Source organism: Camelus bactrianus, chromosome 2, assembly GCF_048773025.1.
Source record: "Camelus bactrianus isolate YW-2024 breed Bactrian camel chromosome 2, ASM4877302v1, whole genome shotgun sequence".
NCBI classification, from domain to species: Eukaryota; Metazoa; Chordata; class Mammalia; order Artiodactyla; family Camelidae; genus Camelus; species Camelus bactrianus.
Genome location: NC_133540.1, coordinates 56,967,068 through 56,988,687, shown reverse-complemented (window position 1 = coordinate 56,988,687; position 21,620 = coordinate 56,967,068). Strand labels below are relative to the sequence as shown.

The following is a 21,620-nucleotide window of genomic DNA, read 5'->3' as shown; positions in this document are numbered from 1 at the left end:
AGTGCCATAGTTCAGGGGGACAAAAATTGATATGTGTTGTAATTGAAAATGATTCTTTTATAAATGAAGCTGACCAAAATTTCCAGTGGGACTGTTGCCTGAAGGAAAATTTCCTGGGCTCCAGCCTCTGTTATGCCTAACAATGAACCATACAAGTCTAGACAGATGGTTGGATTCCAAAGTGTTTCTCATGTTACAGTATTTTCTTCCTATTGTCTCTCCTGAATTCTACAGGGAAAGAGGAAAATGCTATAACTTTCAAAATATATAAAGAATATCTTTCGTAACAGGTAATAAACATTAATTATCTTGGAAGTCTCTTCCTTTTTTAGACATGCTTTCTTGGTTAAAATCTGATTGCTTTTGTTGGACAGTATGATTTATCATCCTTACTAGGTTTATTGCTAGAAATAGAAGATGTATTTATGCCTTTTCTCATCTATGTTCCCTGTCTCAAAGTATGGTAACATTGTCCATTCAGTTTTGAGCTATGGAGAGGCAGAAATTTGGAACTCATACTTAAGACCTTTCATATCCATCCAACACCAGTACTGCATCCACTCCCTAAACAGTTCTCAAATCTGTCCAATTTTCTATATCTCTGATACTATCTCTCTGGTCCAAAGACCTGATATCTCTCACCTGAATTATTGCAATAAGTACCTAACTGATCTACCTGCAGTCACCCTCTTCCTCCCTGCCCCCAGTACACAAACTACAGTTAAAGCAGAACGATCTTTCCCAAATGCAAACTTGGTTGTGTTCCTATTGCTACTAGTAGTTTTCTGTGACTCTTTGGGCAAACAAATAATTCCTTACCTGGCACATACGGCCCTGCACAGTCCCTGCTTACCTGTTGAGCATCACTTCATATCAACTTTCTCCTTTTATTTCTAGTGCAGCCAACCTCTTTCATTCGCTCTCTGTTTTCTTCTACATTATGGCTCTTCACTATCATTTTAACTTCATTAAACGCTGTTCCTCTTTCAGAGCTTAAGTCAGGCATCACATCTTCAGGGGAGCCCCCCTTGACCTGCCCTAGCCTTACCCAAATGATTAGGTCAAGTCCTGTTGTTTGCTCTCACAAAACCACGTATCTTATCTTTCTTTCACAGCACTTAGACAAAAGGAAGAGATTTATGATCCTGTGCATCAGGAATTGGGGTTTCAAGTGAGGAAACAAAAGCAAAGAAGGATATTTATTTAGTAATCAGCCTTTAAGATTCAAGTCAACACTTCTTAACCACAGAGAAAAGTGTATATAAAAATTTTGTACTTACAGATTCTGAAAAGAGCCAGGAATTTTTCTGTAAATAAATATCAGATATTCTTTTGCAATAGGCAACCTGGTCTATCTAAACTGCTGCTGAGTATGTAAGTTAAGACCTGAAAAGATTTTAACAAATACTCCCAACCGATCTCCTCAAAATATGGATGAGAAAAATTAATCTCCGAGATCTCACAAGTAGTTGATGGTAGAGAATGAAGTGGAATTAGTTGCTGAGCACTATTATGTATACTAGTTTTCCTATTTCTAAGTGTTCTTTTCTTTGCTACATACTCTCTGCTTAAAGTATAAACAGAAACAAAGCAATTAAATTATATCTTAATTTGTCAGTAAAATGGAAGACTACTGTCTACCCTAAGAGGATAATATAGCACTAATAAAACATTACTATAAGCCTTTAGACAAAAGGGTGATGTGCTATTAAAATTATGCTATAGTTTTATCTCTTTGTACATGAGCTCTTTATATTTTATTACACCTCTTCTTCTATATGAAGTCTTAAAAAACAGATCTTTGGAAAGAGAACCCTCTTCTTGCTTTAATTTAGGACTTAAAGAAAAGTGAGTGTCCTACTCACCTGTAACTCATTCCAAGCAAATTTGTTCTTAACCTTCTTCTCTACGAGATGCATTTCTCAACCTCCATACTAACTTCCCATTATAACCACCATCTCCCTTTTCCAAGGAATGGTGGAAATGGAATATCATTGCTCCACGGCCTCATTTTCACTCTAGTCCACTAATTAGCTCTCTGACCAGCCCATAGTGTTTAGTTGTTTTCATAGAAAGACGAGCTAATGGCCAGCTTGTACTGCAAAATATTGACTTATAAACACTTGAGCTAAAAGGGAGATTGAAAATCATTTCATCCAACAACCCAATCCATGCAGGAATACTTTCTAGAAACATCTTAAACAGAAAAAGGATTAAATTTGTATTTATGTTTAAATGCTTCCAGTAACTGATTCTTCATGAACTCCCTATGTGGATGCTCTTTCAGGTAACAGGAATGTTGTATGAAGAACCCTTCTTGTGTTACTCATCATCAGATATGTGACTGTTTTAATGAAACTGCTTTGGCAGTTCTGTGTCATGTATCTCTTATGTGTGTGTATATGGGCGCGTGTGCGTGTGCATAGAGAGTATACAGGCTTTTTTGTATTTTTCATGCAAAAATACAAAATTTAGATTACACAGTTAGCTCATCCTTCATTTTCTGTTCCTGTTAAGTCATAAAATAGAAAAAAGATAGAAAAAAATGCTTTCTTACTATTTCAAATTTAAAAGAAACTTCTTAAAGCGAGGAGGCAACACAATAATTCACTGCTTTAGTATTTTTGATGATTACTAAAGCAGTCAGTTATTGTGTTGCATGGATCTGCTAGGAGACAGAAGGAGAAGAGTCATCCGTATGTCTGTTGTACTTGAATCCTTTTCAGATTCTCTTGCTTTGGTGATAAGATTCCCTACAAGAGTGTCCCCAGACGCAGGTCCACTGTCTATTCTGGCAAACTCAGAAAGAGAATAACTTCCTTTGTTTTGTTTACAATGTACATTCTTTAATAGAAGGAAAACAAACAGAAAGATTTGTTAATCAGGTGACTTTCTGGTAATTATTTGTCAGGCATTTTTGTACTGTCAGTGAGTTATTATGTTCTTGAAATTACCTATACTGCAGTAGTTCATTATAATATACTCGTATTTACATAAGAAATCTCTCAACTGTATATATGTTAAATGGGATCTAAGTAGATCCATTCATCCATATAATAGATCCATCCGTATGATAGATCTAGGAAATTGGGTTTTCTGGGATGTCATTTCTCTATTTTATTTGGCAGTATGCCTGGCAGTGAAGAGCTTTAAATTTGGCATCTGTCATTGCCTATTTTGGTCCAAATTATATGATGCTAAATACCATAAGGAATACTGCACAGGGGAAATCAGCAGTGGATTATGAGAGTGGTAAACTTCATATTACCATGTGCTTCTGTCTGAATATTAGAACTGTTAGCCAGATGCTTCCTGTAGACTTCCAGAGAGGCAGAAAGTGTGGTGCTGCTGGGATCCAGAGGCACTGATGTGAAGTATGCAGAAAATATATAAATCATAGGATATATTCATTTCATTTGGCTCCATGTGACTTCGCTGACTTCACTGTGGGTGACTGGGGTCCGCAGCAGGACCCTCTCCCTTCTGCTCTCTGATGCCTTCGAGGTGCTGCCCATCCAGAGCAGGCCCTGCAGTAATTTCACACACTCCCCTAATAAAGTCCTCGGGGGCTGTCATGTATTTTCATGCGTTTGCTCTATTATCCCTCCCTGCTTGAGTCTTACAGATAATTGATGATGCTTCAGTTAATCATCTTTCCCCCTCTTTTGTTCACCAGGTACCTCAGCCTTGAAGGGGCTCTTTTATTGAGAATCGATGTCTTCTCCTAGGTAATTGATCACCGTAGACGCAGGGACACTTGACTCATCATCAAGGGAGGGTAATCATCATGAATAATCAAAAAGCTGTAGCTGCACTACTACAAGAGTGCAAGCAAGTGCTGGACCAGCTCTTGTTGGAGGCGTCAGATGTGTCGGAGGAGGACAAGAGGGAGGACCAGCAGTGCAGAGGTGAGATCCCAATGGGAGGCGCTGGGGGGAGTGGGGAGCAGCAGGTTTGCTCTCCTCTCCCCTGTCTGAACGGCACGTTCTCATCTCTGCCCTATTTTTCTTCTCTTGGCAGATGACCACCGAGAAATGAGTGGATTTCTAGGGCATGAATGGGACATGGGCTGCGGGCGGACGGGCCAGGGAGGAAGCCCACTTTGTTGCAGTGAATTGCTGTCAGTTCTAATTTTAAGCTTCAGTAAACATGAGGCTACAAGAAACAGTTTAGTTCAAGAAGAACAAAGGGTCCAAGTGGGCTGGTGCACGTAAATTTCAATTATTAAAAAATTGAAGCCACTTCTGAATGGTGGCACCTACTTTTTTTTCAAACTAGGCTTTTGTGCTTTATCAGTTTCCACAGACTTCCACAGTTTCCACAAATATGTCATCTCATCAGTCCCATCTCTCTGTTTTGATCATCAGTATATTTCTCATGTTGTATTTACATGCCATTTGTAAAATAAATCCACTAATACTGATAAATACTTAATGTATCATTATCAGGGTGTAAGAATTCGGCTTTTTTGCTCATTCATAGCTTGTGCCATTGACAGTTTTAGGTGAGTCACTGGGAAGTTTTCAATCACAAAGTCTAGAAAGTTAGAAGGTTAAAGCAATTCTCATTTCTTCTTTAGCCAGTTTTGGAGAGGCAACCTTCTTCCCTTAGATTTCTTTTTAGCATTCAAATAATTTTCCTTCATTTCTATCAGTGTGTCCTTTTTATGTGCTTTTAATATTTTTCTATTTTTAGTGATTTGCTATCCCTTACAGAAATAAGATTCCTGTATAAAATGCACAGTCCCCATCTCTTTTGTTGTTGATTATGTAATGGGGAAAAGTTCTGGGAGAGTCTTTCCCCTGTCTTCTTGTACATAGGCACATACATTTTTACAGGGGAACATTTAGGTGCCTTTAGGAGTCTAATTTTTTGTAGCCTGTCATCCGTACTCTTTTCAAGATAAAATACCCCATATCTAGTTGCTTCACAACCTTAGTTTGTGTTTTCCTTCTTTACTAGTCAGATACATCAGTGTGTGACCTTGCTCGCTCCAGTGCTGGTCCTAGTTCTCCCCGGGGGCAGTGTGTTGTGTTCTGTTATTTCTCCTGAAGTTTTTTTCTTGTCCTTTTACTACATCGTGTCCCTTGTCTCTTCAGCCTAAATTCCTTTAAGCTTTGTGTTCTCCCTAGTAAAGACTCTGAGCCCCCACTTGGGAAGCATTTGCTTTTTCTTTTTCTCCCCAAGTAGCACAGAATAGGAGAAATAATCAGTTTAGTTCCAGATAAGGTAAATCACAACTGCAAAATCACTGCATTAGCCATGGCCCTTCAGGTAAGCTGCTTGGGAAGTGAGTGATCAGAGAGGAGGAGGAGGCTACTGCTCCATCAGGCGCTGACTGCTGGAGATGGCTGAATCCTATAAACCAGTTAGGGAGGAACGCTGTGCTCAGCCATTGACAGACTCAGCATTTGCCCATCACCACTGCCTGCTGCAAGGCCCACTCGAGTGCCACGGCCCACTCGAGCGCCACTGGTGAGGCTGGATGCAGTCTGAACGCAGAGCTGTCCCTCGGCAGATGGTTTCAGAGAAGCTCTAGCTTGCGGGTTGGGCCGCCACCACCACCGATGTCGTCACCCGCATGTTCTCCAAGAGAAAGGCATTAGTACAGGGTCACTTAAGGCGACAGGGCCAGCCAGCAGACTCGAACATGAACACTGTGGTTTTTATCCTTTTCCTTCCTCCTCTCAGCCCCATCCTTTTCCCTCAGAAGTTGTCCTAGTCAGCATGGGTGACTAGCCCAAGCAACTCCCCTGAGACGAGATAGAGAAGGAACTGAAATCTAAACAGAGATACATTTTTAAAACGTATTTCAGATGCATCTTACATTTCAGGACTTCCCACGCTGTGGCATGATCTGTAGGAAAAGGGTGGTACAAAGAGGCAAAAATGTTGTGTAAAATACAGATTTTTCTCCATCATCATGAAGAAATTTTGAAAATATTTAAAGCTTTTCAGTGCCAAAACATAAAGAAATTCTCTGAAACCAGAAGTCACATTTCTCTTCTCATTTAACTACTCCTTTGATTCCTGAGCTTGACACTCATGGACAGAGTGTCCAAATAATTTATCAGTCACGCTGGACTACTTCTGAAAGTGAAGAAGAGTGCTGTTGATAAGTACACTATGACTACATAAGACTGCCCTAAGCAAACAGAACTGAATAGTCATCCTATTTGTGACTATTTAGAAATATCATTTCAGAAGTTTTCTCTACATATATATTGGAAATGTTTTCAGAGGTCAAAATTATGTCAATGGTGGTAGGAGGAGATTGTGACCACGTAGGTCTCCAACCCCGTGGTTGTGCCTTTGTTGGGGCGGTGTTGTCATACAGTGGGTGGACAGGAGTTCTGGGTTGCTGAATGGGGTGGTGGATGAGAGTGGGGCAGTGTTTTCAGTGTGATATTTGTAAGTCATCCTTAGTCGTCAGTTCAGATCATTCACTGGCATGGCCCATGCATTAGCCTCTCAATGCCAAGCAGTCCTTCCCCATTGGGAGACTTTTTTACGTTTGTCCAGTTGGTGGCAAGGACATAAAAAGGCATTAGGAACCAAGACAGATTTACATTTCCTTCCTTCTCTTCTTTTTCTACTCTTTCTGTCACACCTCTTTTGTCCTATTTAGCATGTCTCATGTAAACATAAGACTGATCCTTCTTTTAATATCATTGTGTGTTTTACAGAAGTGGTAAGACATGATGCCTGTCTTCAGGGAACTGGCAGTCCACAGCACAATGAGAGGGCAGATGTGGCTAGAGAGCAGTGGCGTGAACACTGAAAGGAGCAGGCACCTGTGGGTTTGAGAGCACTTACAAGGGGCATCTCAATTCACTGGGAGATCATGGCAGGCTGATGAGAAGTGGCAGAGTTTGCATCGAATGCTGAAATGAAGTCAGTGGGCCTGAACTTGGCCATGAAGCAATGGAGGGAGGGCAGTGCAAACAGGGAGGACAGGATGTGCAAAAGGAGCAAAGAATTTTGTGTAGAGCAATGGCCTGGTCCATCTTGTTTTTAGCAAACTGGGGATCAACAATGCAGAAGATGAAGTGGATGGGGCAAGATAGGAAACAATGATTCAAACAAGAATTACTGATAATTAAAAGGAGAAGATTCATCTTAGGATTCACAGAATTTGATAACTAGTTAGATTCGGTGAGGACGAGGGAGAAAAACTTCTGGGTTTCCGACTTGGGTGACTCAGTGAATGGTAGTAGCATTTATCAAAATAGAACATAGAGAGAGAAACACATATATAGAGAAAAGGTGATGAGTTCAGTTTTAGATGTGTTGAGTCTGAGATGTCTGCAAACCAAGCACCTAGAGATTTATAGCTGGCAGTCATACATACAGGTCTGTGACCCCTTATTCACAGACGTAGGGGTCACATGTGCTTCAGAATTCAGGATTTTTTCAAATATTAGAAAGAGTAGTGTGGTGCATATACTATCTGTTTATTAGCACTCCAGCGGAAGCTGGGGGCAGCATCTACAATCAAAGATTAAAATTTTTAGAGCAAAACTCTGACTAATCTCACCAAGCAGGATAAACAAGATTATAAATAGCCTTTAGTCAATTCAAGTCTGGTTTGGGTGTCAAGCTTAAGAAAAAACCTTCTAGTTTCCAGAGCTTTTGGGGTTTCCTAAGTTTGGGTAGGAGACTGTTGACAACTATAATTAGGTTTGGTGTCCATTAGGAGATTAACTGTATCTCCTACTGTGAAACAAGGCCATTTCATAATAAATTGATGTGGGGTTTTTATATTCATTGTCTATATTCAAATGTAGTCCACAGTGAAAGTCAGAGGTGAGGTGATGTCTTAGAGAAGTAAATAAGAATTTGTACAAATTGATTCTCTGCATTACCAGCTGCCACAAGCCCCAAATGCCATTCCACCTCAGTCCCTTTCTCATTTTACAGGGAGAATATTTCCTTCATTCCTTTCTCTGATTCTTCATGCAGAGATAGTCACTGAAGTGCTTTACTTCCTGCTAAAAACCTTCCTTAATGCCTGACTACCCCAATTTACCTGTAGGGCAAAGTAGTGCAGGGCCACCCCTGACAGATAGCTTTTTGCTCTCAGACCAGCCAGCAAGAGGTAGGGGGGAAAAAAGTTTGCCACTGAGGTGCTTCATCATAACATTGGTAACTCAACAGCCTTTTCTTTGACTGCAATTTCCTTACCTGAACTCTGACCTTTTCAGCTTCACTCCCCAGGGAGTTAAGAACCCTGATCCAGGAGGCAAAGGAAATGAAGTGGCCCTTCGTGCCTGAAAAGTGGCAGTACAAACAAGCCGTGGGCCCAGAGGACAAAACAAATCTGCAGGATGTGATTGGCGCCGGGTTGCAGCAGTTACTGGTAGGAAGAGCCACACCACCTGTTCCTCTGACACCCCTAAGTGAGGCATTTAGCCTCTAAGTGGTCTAATAGATTAAATTTCTCTGAAGCATAGACAGCCATTACCTTTATGGCCAGCTCTGCCAGACTGAGTAATGTGGGGGGAAAAGCTTTTAGGAAAGCTCCGCTTGCCCGTAAGACCCTCTGTTGGAAAACCAAATCAAGCAAAAGTGAAGAAGGGTGGTCAGTGGGCCCAATGAGAACCTGTCATGCTGAAATATTTGCATATCTTTGGTGGGCCAGAAGCAGTAGTTTTGATTCCACCCTGCCTTATAGCATTTTTCTTTTGACATGCTACTTTCTTAAAGTGAGGCAGATTAAAAAAATTAATTCACCACTATTACATCAATGTGACTCTCTGTCTAAGTTATTGGAGTCTGACATGTCCCTTCCCTGAGCCCTGCCTAGAATCCTGTTTGTTCCTTTATCTCACTGTGATTCAGGCTGCTTAGAAAGTATCAAGTCAAAGTCATTGACATGAGTTGGCTTATTCCTCAACTCTTGTATTGGAAATTAATCGAATGGGTACCTCCACTCCAGATAGGAGAGAGCCTCAAGAATAACACATGAACTCAGATCTGAGCTCAGATTTCAGGCTTAAGTTCTGGGGGTGCTACTAGGAGTGCCATTTTCCTTTTTGGTAGCATTCCCCCCCCCCCCACGTTCTCTTAGATGATTAGCAAAGAAGAGAGTCTATCAGCTTGTGTTTTTTTTTCTCATCTAAAATATATACATTTGTCTGGAGACCAGGCATTACAAGCAATCACAGTATCCTAAGAATTTTCTTTTATCAGTTTACATGGGAATGTGTTTTGGGATCATCCCCAAAATAAACATATAGACTTAGTCTTTGTCTATCAAAACAAAAATCCAGGGAAGACCACCTGATCTATGCACACATAACAGCATCATTGGAGACTTAATAGAAACAGTAACCACCACCCCTCCTTCCCCACCAACCCTGCAAGAAAATAAGCAGACTGGGTTAAGCAGACTAAGGACAACAGGCAAAGAAGAAAAACAAATCCAGTGGTGAGCCAGGGGTTTTAAATAAGTGTGCTTATTATTAGTGGAGAGTGGAATGGACCAAAAACTATAATGTGTATAACACGCTAGGGTTTACAGAATGCTTGCACATGCGGCATCTCATTTAATTCTCAAAATAGTGCTCCAGTGATTATTACTGTTATCATCCCCATTTTGCAGGTGAGGAAATTAAGGTGCAGGGAGATTAACTCGCCCAGGGCAACAGACAAGTGAGTGACAGGGCTGTGACTCATGCCCTTTCCTCCATCCCATTCCAGTCTCTCCCCCAGGAAGCCCCCGGGGCTGACCTTGAAAGCACAGGGAGAAGCTGTGAGACTTGCTCACTCCAACGTGAGCGGTAGGCTTCCACTAGAGCTTTAATGTTCTACATCTCAGTACGTTAGGCCCTGGCCACATGTGGCTCTTGAGGACCTGAAATGTGACCAGAATGATTGAAGAACTGAATTTTTAGTTTTATCTAATTTTTAAAATGAACTTCTGTACAAAGAGCCACATGTGACTAGGGCTACTATTTTATTGGACAGTGCAGCTCTAAAACAGTGGTGCTTAAGTCAGCTCTCCCAACAACAGCACTGGCACTACCTGGAAACTTGTTGGAAATTCAGATTCCTAAGCCCTACGCTAGTTTTACCAGATCAAGAACTCTGAGGCTGAGGGTCTAGGAGTCAGCATTACGCAGCCCTCCAGACAATTCTGATGCGTGTTAGAGTTTGAGAACCACTGCTGTAAAAGAGGAGGGTGAGATTGATGGGGAAAGGCAGAGAGCATGAACAAGGGTAGGAGTGGAGAAGTGCTTGGAAAGCCCTGTGATGTTCGGCCAGTGGCATGTAAGAACTTTATATAGCGTCCAAGGAAGATGAGAGCAGGATAGCTTCACAGAGGGGGTGACCTCTGCTTTGACCTTTGGGGCTTAGAAAGTTCCTCTGAATTTCCAACGCAGGCTGAGATACGGAGATGCAGCCCATCCCTATAACCAGAGTTTTACTCCTTTGATTCCACCCCCTAATCACCAGATCCCCTTCACTGCATTCAAAGACGATAGTGATACTGGCTGAAAAGGTGAAAATGGTGTTTTAAAAACTCCAAGTCTTGCTGTGTTTGGGAGTTAATGTGAGTTGAGAGACAAACTGTTCATAGTTTGTTAGACTGTTTCAGGAGGCCATTCATTGTTCCTTCTATAATGCACAGGAGTCACAATTAGGGGGAAATAGAGGCACAGAGAATTTAAGAAATTTGTGCCCAGCTCCCAAGATTACTCAGCTCTAAGAATCCATCCATTAGACTGCTTTAAGCCCCTAATGTGTTTAACCTGGGAGCTTTTTGAACTCTGGGCATCATTTTCTTTAGCTTACCCAGCAAGCTATAAATTAAGCAACCACACCTCCTAAAGACTCTTAGAATGCTTTCCTATTGTGTCAGACCCCAAGTGCACAATTGCTAAACCACTCTGTTTTGTAAACACGGAGAACCATAGTGCCCTGTGAACTCATGTTCCTTGTAATACCTTAGCTTGTCCAAAGTACCTTGAGGAAATTCCATGATTTGTTTTTGTCCCATTATACACTGGTTTCAATATTATACTTTCCTGAAGCTGAATGGCCATGTTTTAATCATCAACTGTGAGATTCTGTTCCCACATAAAAAATAGTTAAAGGCTGCTGAGTTTGTCTTTTCCCTTATCTCTTCTTACAGTTTTTTTTCATGGACCTAAATTTCTATGATTTGTTTTATCTTGAAATGAATCCTTCCCATAAAAAGTTTCCCCTCCATTTAAAAAATTATCATTGCACTTGGAGTGTAAACACTGTCTTTAAGTAAATTCCACTATTAGAGCAAAGTTAAGCATAGAATTGTGCTGAGTGCCTGATTTGGTAAAAATTAAGAGTCATTTTTAATTACTCTCTTAGGCTTAACCAAGAAAAATCATCTGTGCTTTGTGCTTTGCTTTCTGTTCTCCACAGCCTCCCCCGTTTCCTCCCTCTCCACTCCTCCCCTCTCCTCCTTCCCCATCCCCCCCAACACTCCCCACCCCCGATCTTTTCTCCTTTGGTGTGTGGCCACAGACAGAAATTTATGGCAGGGGCCAACCTCCTTTACATTCCACACAAAGCTTGCTGACTTGAGAGAGTTTGTCCGCTCTCTCCCAGAAAAAACACCTGCAGTACGCTCCCCAAGAAACCTGGAGAGATGGGAGATTAATGTGGCTGTAATAGCTGGGCAGTGTTTTTGGTATTATGCCCTCTCCCCAGGTAGATGGGTCTTTTCCGAGATGATACCAATTATTTATTGCTGAAACATCTGTTGATAACTGCAGCTGCCCTTGCGAAACAAAGCATATCACAGGGTCACAGGCTACAAGGACCTAAAATCCAACCTCATGCTAGTTTTAGACTATTCAGTAACACCCCCAAGTCCATGGGTTACCATCATCTTTAATGTCTCATCATGCCATAGAAAATACTTTATAAACACTGCCCTGCCCTGCCCTACAAGCTTTGAAGTATTATTTCATCTTCATCGGTAATTTATATTCCAGCGCCATTGTACTGTGGGAAAAAGAGGGGGAATGTGTTTTGTTTTCCATTTAATTGTATATCGCCTGACACTGTGACCTGTATTATTAGTATTAGTCAGAAAAAGGATTTTCTCCCTCTCTTATTTAAAAATAAAATTTCAAGGGAAAGTAAGTGCTCCTTCACCTCCTTTCACTCAAAACAATGTTTACACTCTGAGAGGGAAGGATGAAAAGCGCAAGCAATTTTTTTCAAGTGTCGGAGAAGGGCATTTCAGTTTTTGAAAGAGAACAGTAAGGCCCTTATAAATATCATTCAGCAAAACCTTTGATGGATTTTTTCAAAAAGTATTGAAGGCATTTAGCGTTAGCTTCTGTTTAGCGTGGTTTGAGGCAGGCACAGTAGGGTTCTAACGAGTCAAACCATCCTCACTTGTGGGATGCCAGGGAATGTAGGCACCGGCCTCAATGTGATTGCCAACTTCTGTGATTTCTTCAGTAACTTTCCCACTTCTGAAAAGGACAGTTGCTACATGATTAAAAGAAAATACGAAAAGAGGACTTTTGAAAGGGAGATAAAGAGCATGTTTGGATTTGCATGTCAGTAGCAGTTGCGAGCAGACTGGGTTGCAAGGCCAAGAATGGTTTCATAGACCCTGGTTTTGAGCATTCCCTGCAGATTTGGGGGTCCTGATGCTGGGGTGGACTGGCCACTCCCCAGCCCACAACATTTCTGTCGGGGGTAGGGAACCAGAATTTAGTGTAGTGCCTCCGTAAGGAGATACATTGTACTCTTTACAGTGTGGCTAACTGCAGTACATGGAGATGAAGCAGGCTCAGAATGAGGGTATTTTTTCCATTTCCTTTTAAACTTTTACAACCATGAAAATGGGTAACCTGATAAACTTTATTCAACAAACCTTTTTTGGAAATATCTGTGCTACCTTGCAGTGGTTTGAAGAGAGACCAAAAATAAATCAATAGTTGATTTCTTAGGCTAATACGGTTTAAAAAGCATTTGTGGATGAATAGAGTTGGATAAATTTAGCTTTCAGACTATTTTTTCTAATATGTCTCTTTAGATAATCTAGGTGCCTTTAACTTGTTGATATTTTTATTTTTGAACTACCTGAATGTTAAAAAGTCAAGAATTAAAACATAAATAAACATGAATAAATATATAAGAATTGCTCATTATAAGATTACAGGGCTTTTTTAAATGTCTAGTATGAGTGACCTGGGAACAGAGAGGTAGAAAGGGTCTTTAGCAAAAGATAAAGTGTGAATTTATTAGGAAATGAGATTTCAAGTTGAAGAAAGATACTGTGTATGAGCACCAGTCAGAATAGCCATCATTAAAATGTTCACAGACAAAAAATGCCAGAGAGGGTGTGGAGAAAAAGGAATCCTTCTACAACATTGGTGGGAATGTAAATTGGTGCAGCCACTAGGGAGGTTCCTTAAAAAACTAAAAATAGAGTTACCATATGATCAAGCAATCCCACTCCCAAGCATATAGCTAAAGAAAATTCTAATTTGAAAAGATACATGCACCCTAATGTCCATAGCAGCACCATTTACAATAGCCAAGACATGGAAGCAACCTAATTGTCCATCGGTAGATGATTGGGTAAAGAAGATGTGGTATATATGCATACACAATGGAATACTACTTAGGCATAAAAAAGAATGAAATAATGCTATCTGCATCAACTTCGATGGACCTAGAGATTATCATACTAAGTAAAATAAGTCATTCAGAGAAAGATAAATATCATATGATATCACTTATATGTGGAATCTAAAAAAAATGACACAAATGAACATTTATTTATGAAACAGAAACAGCCTCATAGACATAGAGAACAAACTTATCATTACCAAAGGAGAAGGAGGGGGAGCAATAAATTAGGAGTTTGGGATTTACAGACACAAACTACTATATATAAAGTAGATAAACAACAAGGTCCTACTGTATAGCACAAGGAACTATATTCAGTAGCTTGTAATAACCTATAATAAAAATGAATATGAAAAAAAATACATATATATAGCTGAATCACTATGCTGTACACCAGAAACTAACACAGCCTAGTAAATCAACTACTTCAATTAAAAAAGAAAAGATACAGTGTGTGAGGACTAGATAAGAGGTTGAGATGCTATCCTGGGAACAATAAAATTTCCTCCATGAATAGGCTCTAGGCAAAAAGATGTCCTTAAAAACTAATTTAAAAACAATATATCTCAGGTACCAGTTTTCATATTAGTAATAGAGAATTTAAAAGCAGTAAAACATGCTTTTGAAATTATGATTTGTTCAGCAACTGATTTTCTCAAATGAGGTTTTCATCTTTAACTATGTGCTTTAGGGCTTTAATAACTGAAATCTTTTTTGTCAGGATACAAAAGCAAAGTGAATGCAAACTGTATATTTATTCATTCATTCAGCAAAACTTTACTGAATGTTAGCATGTGCCAGGCATTTTATATAGAGCACTGAGAAAAATGCAAAAGAAATAGAAGACCTAGTTCCTGTTTTGGAAAAATTACCAAAGTGAAGAGATAGGGCAACCCTTTGTCAAAAACCTGCTTGTTGGAATGGTTCCTCCCATTTATTGACCAGCTAATATGTGGCAGGTACTCAATACATATTCTTCTTATTCCTATAGACTTGACCATATGACCTGACTTACCAGTGAAACGTGATTAGAAGTGACATACGTCAGTCCCAAGCAGAAGCTTTATAAACCATTGTGTAGTTCAGCAATTGAAAACATCCCCAAATGAAACTTTCCTTTGCCTCATGAACAAGAAAGGGGCTTTCCTCAGCCTGGATCCTAGAAAGGGCAATGTACCTGGAGCAGAGTTTCAGAGTTGAAGCCAAACAGTACCCAATGTGAAATATGAACAACAAAAACTTTGTTGTTAAAGGCATTAAAATTTGAGGGTTATCACAGTTTTACCAAATGTTGTGGGTTGACTTGTCCTCCACCAAAATATATTGGAGTCCTAATCCTCAGTGCCTCAGAATATGACTTTATTTGAAGATAGGGACATTGCAGAGGTAATTAGTTAAGATGAGGTCATTCTGGAGTAGGGTGAGCCCTTAATCCAGTCTGACGGGTGTCCTTATAAGAAGGTGGCCATGTGAAGACAAAGGCACAGGGAGAATGCCATGTCATGACAGAGGCAGAGACGAATTATGCAGCTATAGGACAAGGAATGCAAAGATTTCTGACAATACCAGAAGCTAAGAGAAAGGCACGGAACCTTAGAGAGAGCATGACTCTGTGACACTTTGATTTCAGACTTCCAGCTTCCAGAACTTTGAAACAATACATCTCTATGTTTTAAGCCACTCATTTGTGGTACTTTGCGTGGCTGCCATAGGAAACTAACATACCGAGTGGAAGCTGTTTATGCACACGTGGAAGATGATGAAGCAAGAAAGCTCTCAAATCACTTCAAGATTCTTAGCATGTGGTCCTATGCCCCTATAGGGAAGAAGGCAAAGTCAAGAGCAGAATTTGTTCAAAAGAACATTTTAACGAAAATCGTTTCTACAAGGAAAAAAAAAGTAGGTTCTAGTACCTACTGTGCTATTTCATCTCTAAATATGATTGGAGAAGATAGACTGGAGAAAGCATCATTCTTCCTACTTCATTCCGTTTTGACCTATGGTACAACAGTCCACTAAACATCTCCATTTGGATGTCCCAGATATGTCAAGTCCAGTAGGTCCAAACCTTAACTCATCTCCCAACTCCTTCTCCCTCCACCAATCAGATTTTGTCCTCCAGTGATTACAGTCTCATTAAATGGTACCATGGACCACCCCGTTACACAAATCAATACCTAGGAATCATCTTTATCTTCCTTTTTGACCCTTGTATCTCATTGGTTATCAAACCCTACTAATTTTCTTCTTAAATGTTGCTTGTATGCATTTTCCTTTCTTCAACCCTATTGCAACTATACTGGTTCAGACCCTATCATCTCTTTCCTGGAGTATGTCCAACTCTTCACCCTATCTCTAGTCATGTCCCCAGTATCAGTAAGGATAGTAAGGTTATGCTGTGGAAAAAAATCCAAACAAACTAAAAAATCTTAGGGATTTAAAGCAATTAAGATCCGTTCCTTCCTATTGCTACATGTCCATCTGATGGGGTGTAGAGGGAGAAATCTCAGCTTTTTGTCACTCTCTCAGGGACCCAGCTTGATGGAATACTTACCATTTAGAATTTTGCTGGTTGCCAGGCAGGGGGAAGGGGAAATTGGAACTTGCTCAGTGGCTCTTAAATACCTTCGCACAGAGGTGACCATTGGTCTAGAGAAGCCATGTAGTCACACCTCACTTCAAGGATCCAGGGAAACACGGTTGTACCATGTGCTCTGAAGGAGGAGCCCCAGAAATAGATCGGTGACTAGTACCCATTACTGCCATGGCTCCCCAGGCTTTTTCCATATTGCAACCAAAGTTATCTTTCTGAAATAGCGATCTGACGTTTTTTCTTGCTTAAATCTTTGTGGTGAGGGTGGGGGAATTGCAGTATAAACCAATAACATGTATATTTTACAAAAATACCTAATACTAATCCTGAACAATAAAATCCAAATAAATTTGGATGAACGTTTTTACTTAAGTGGTGGGATTAGTAGTTACTTTTATTCTTTATATTTCCTTGATTCCACAATAAGCATCTCTTAGCATTATAAAAGAAAGGGGATTGAGAGAAAGAGAAGAGCATCTGTTGTCCAGTGGTCCTTAAATCTAAATAGGGTCAAATGTTCAAAAACCTAAGTGAGGATAGCTGGGTTATGCTGCACCACTTCTCTGAGACTAAGGACAAATACTGAACTGCCCATTTTCTAATGGAGAAGCTAAAGCTATTAATTAAATAGACCATGCTCAGACCATGCATCTTTTCACTGATAAACTGAGGATTCGAAATGCAGTCTTCTTGTTTTGGAATCTTTTCTTTTCCCAGTTGCTGGTCTCCTATAAGTCAAGTATTATTTTCCTGTTAAGTTTTTGGAGGTCATTTTAACACACACATGTGCACACACACCTATGGAATATACATTCATATATATATATACATATATATATATATAAAATTGATATTCATGGACAGAAGTTATTTCTTTATCAAATGATAGAATACCAAAGCTGGAGGGAAATTTAGAGATCATCTATGTCAAGCCCATCATTTGATAGATGGGGAAACTGAAACGCAGGGAAAGTAAGAAGTGTCTTGCTGTGCATCACACAGCCAGTCTGTGGGAGCGGCAGGACCACAGCACCCAGGTATCCTAACCTGAGCCTGGCATGTCCTCCCTGTCTACACATGTCCGTCCTTCACACCGGGCTGTTGGAGGACTGGGGCAGCCTTTGCCTGGTGCATTCCTATCCTCTCTGCTGCCCTGTAACTGCCCTCTGCCCTCTCTGTTAATGTGATTTGACTTTTTTACTCAGAGCGCAATTAAGACAGAAATGTTGTAATTTCCAATCATCAATATTTAAAACTTTAGTTTCCTCTACTAAACGTTATAGTTCTTATTTTGAAAATAAACCAGACAAAAGGTTCAGATCCACCAAAAATAAATTTCATTTAATAAGTGAAAATTAGGCACCAAGAGAATGGAGCCTTCGGAGGATAAATATTAGCCCCAAGGCCTATGTGTGTTCAGACTTTAAGAGAGTATGATTAAAATCACCAAGGATTTAAACCCTGCTCTAAAACTGTGCCAAAAAGCTACCCCTTTCAATACAGTACTTTCCAGTTTCAATGGAAGATAAATTAAAATGGTGACTTGTCATTAAAATTCTACCAGTGAAACTTTGGTTGCCACAGAATCAGGCATGAGAGTTATCCCTTTGATGAGGACTAACCCTATGGCATGGATTTCATGTCTCCCATAATGAGACCTAGAAGCTGAGCCAAGTCTTGGAGGAACTGATCCAACTAAGACAAGTGGGCAGAGCAAATCAGCTCGAAATGCAGAAAGTGAACAGGTTGAGGTGTTGGGCAGACAGGAGACAGAGATGACTTTCAGAAAAGATCAGTCCTGGGGATGTGTTTATTCAGTTCTGTCAGGAAGTAAGAGTAACAACACCTCTCACACCTTGTATGTTAAGTAAATAAGGAGCTTGAACAGTATTCTCTCTAAATATCTATCTCCACGTATCTGACGCTGTGAATATAAACAGTTGAACCACAGTGTTGTGTTTGTATGTCAAACAACACCAAATACTGGCATTTCATGTGAGTCAGTAGGATATGTCCTTCACAGCGTATAATCTTTTTTTAAAAATTCTTATTTTTTATTGAAGTATAGTTGATTTACAATGTTAGCACAACATATAATCTTGATGACAACCCTGCAAGATAGAATGGATTATGCTCGTTTTGCAGATGAAGTGATTGGCTCAGAGAGCTTGAGAGATGCTCCCAAACCATACTACAAAGTGCGGCTAAGCTGGGATAAGACCCCAGACCTCCACTCTGTGCCACCTCCCTCTACCTGCCACCATCCTTTCATGATGTAGAATCACCTGCCCTGTTTATTAAACCAACTTGCTCAGGGGGCAGAATCCAAAAACTTTTAATCTCAACAAATTCATAGATATTTGGAATTAGTTCTTTCTTTTTTGGGTGTATTTGTGCGACACAAAAGAAAGATTTTTATTATCCCATTGATCAATTTTTTTCTGAATCAGTTGTCTTTAATTTTTTTTATTGCTCATCAGTAAAAACTTTGGAGTAGGCACCCTGATCCACATTTATTTATTTATTTACATGTGCTATGCATTACTATGTTATATATTTCTATGGGATAAAAATTTAAGAAGAACAAAACAAAAAAAATGAATATTTAAAAATAATTCTTAAACTACATTATTGGCACAAGAACCTTTTTGTTCCTGTTAAAATTGTGATTGAATACATTTAATTATTTTTTAAAATCTTGGCTTAGCACTGTGCCTTGAAGATATGGCTAGCATAGTTTATTTCAGTACTTAGTTCCAATGATTGTAACAGTTGAAAAACATTATATCTCAAAGGGATGCAGATCCAAATAAAAGAGGTAGACTGTGATTCCTAATTCATGCTACTCATATCTCAGTTCATCCACCAATTATGAAAAATTGTTTGTTGAAATTCAGCTTGCAAATTTCCACTTTCCTTAGTGTCAATTGTGTTTTTCTGCAAGGTAATCAGAAGACATTATATTTTAACAAAGGATGTCAAAACCCATTCAAACTCTTCATTTGGAAGATTTTTAAACAGGTTGAAAATTTCCCATTTGTGTGAGGTTTTTTCCGTATGTGATACTTCATTTTTAGTATGAAAATCACAATGATGAAAACACCCTCAGCCTCATTATCTGGAAACTGCTTTCAGAATACCTATTACATAACATACTGTTGTTAGCCACTTATCACAGAAAAGGCTGGTAAATTTGGAGAACTTGTCTGTTTCAATTAGTAATAACGGTACCTCAGACGAACATTGTTGACTACAGTGCTTCCAAAGCACAAAGCTAGCGTTTGTCTGTTTATAAAAGAAAAATGTCCAAACTCTTCACATTTGACCATTCTTTAAAATCTTTGCCTTGAGATTTTTCTAGTCTTTCTCCCTCTCATTATAGATTACTCTAAAGTATCTATGATTTATGTTAACATAATCTGTAAATCTACTTTACCAGTTATAAATAAACTACAATACAATAAGCTAAAAACAGTTCAGTGGGTGAGTTCTCATCATCAGCCTCTCCAAGATGAAGAATTCCTCGTGAGTAACCATCTGACATATATGTAAGCAAAGTAAGGGGCTGGGATCTACCCACTTTTTTAAATGTTAGTAAAGCTTAATTTCTTGCTCACTGGTAAACCTTGGTGTGAACTCTTTGAACTTTGTTTAAAATCTGAGATCTCAGGGATTGATTCCACAGATCTACCCTCAACTCGATCTCAAAATAATGTTTTCATTTATTGAACATCTACTAAGTGCTAGTTACTTTACATGTATTTGTCTTTAATTTTCTCTAATCTCTGTGGTATTATTATCCTTATTTTATATATAAGAAAGTTGAAATTAAAAAGTTAAGTATCTTACCCAAAATCAAATCGTGCCTCAGTGCAATTCAAGCCCCATTTTAAAAAATTTTTTTCCACAATATCCCCCTCTAGGAACTGATTTGACTCACTTTCTCCTAAGAATATGCACAAACAAATTGGCTTCTTTTCCATACACATGTATAATCTGTCACATTTTGAAAGTATTACCAACTCAATTCTGAAATTTTTTATATTTATTCATCAGGTAAAGAGTAGAAGCAAAATATGTTTCTTTCATGGTTATTGAAACCCTCCCATCATGCTAGGCATGAATTATTCCCGTTGGCATTGCATCTAAAATTGAAATTTCTGGGCCTCTGGAGTCACTTTCAAGTAGAACATTAAAAGGGTTTAGGGGTCAGACTCCTAACATTGTCTCTCAGTAGCTCTCCCATTTTATTACTTTGAACACAAGACTAAGGCAGCTTCTCTTCACTCCTTGTATAAGGCCGTATCTTTGCCTAATATGCTTAAAATGCACATAGCTTAGACTTGGTTGTAACTTCAGTGACTTTTACCAGAGTTTCCAGATGCAAATCAAGGGGCTGACTGAATCAGGATTACTGGGGTGTGTGGGTGTGTGTGTGTACGCATAGGTAGAGCTAATTTTGGGGGGTGGGGGACTGGGGAGAGAGAATGAGGAAAAGTGTGGCTTCTAAAAAATAAATATTCCCAAGTTCTGCTATTCAGAGCCTGATTTAGTAGATCTCTATTGAGATCCAAGACCCATATTAGTAAAACATCACTATTGAGTCTAATGTACAATCTGGTTGAAGTACTACTATTTTACTCCCCTTTTAAAGTATCTTATTAGTCATTGATAACATGCTTGCAATTGAATAATATTTTAGATAAATTATGGAAGCTCATTATTTGAGAGTCTCACAGTGAATCATGAAGACTACTTTGTGATGTGAATAACCAGCCATTCCTTCAGCTGACACTTCCTAATCTAGTGGTCTGAGATGTTTTTATGAAGTTTTATTAAAAATGGTTACCCTTACTGATTAAACATTTATTTTTGCTTTGCTTATGTAAATGTGATTCTCTTAGATAATAAAAGTGACAAATCAGTACATTTGTTTCTCTAAGTAAGCATAGCTCTTAAAATTGCAATAGGTGCAATTAAGCTCTCCATCCTTTTGGTGATAATTATTACTTTAAGAACAAGTGAAAAACCCTAGGGACAATTGGGTCCAAACAATTCTCTTCATGCTATATATCTGCCACTATTCTAATATGTTTTTGGTAATAATGATATGACTTTTTAAAAAAAATTTTATTGAAATATAATTGATTTACAATATTATATTAGTTTCAGGTATACAGCAAAGGATTCAGTTATATATATGTATTTTCAGGTTATTTTCCATTATAGCTTATTACAAGATACTGAATATAGTTCCATGTGCTATACAGTAAATCCTCATTGCTTATCTATTTTATGTATAGCAGTTTGTAACTATTAATCCCATATTCCCAATTTACCTGTCCCCCACCCTTTCCCCTTTGGTAACCATAAGTTTGCTTTCTATGTC

At 39.1% G+C, this 21,620-nt stretch overlaps 1 protein-coding gene across 15 annotated transcripts in view; it reads left to right on the top strand.

Annotated features, from left to right (window-relative positions):
- The window catches only part of ALPK1 (alpha kinase 1), a 119,238-nt gene that overhangs the window by 59,960 nt on the left and 37,658 nt on the right, over window positions 1–21,620 (top strand). For 6 of the 15 annotated variants that reach the window (XM_074342170.1, XM_074342144.1, XM_074342113.1 and 3 more), the window contains 2 exons: window positions 3,677–3,908; window positions 8,205–8,359. In XM_074342170.1, the coding sequence (XP_074198271.1) occupies window positions 3,788–3,908; window positions 8,205–8,359 (276 nt within the window). In that variant the 5' untranslated portion in view covers window positions 3,677–3,787. Of the gene's footprint in view, window positions 1–234; window positions 291–3,676; window positions 3,909–8,204; window positions 8,360–21,620 lie in introns of those variants that run through there. The other 9 variants (XM_074342121.1, XM_074342190.1, XM_074342182.1 and 6 more) reach the window with 4 other exon arrangements.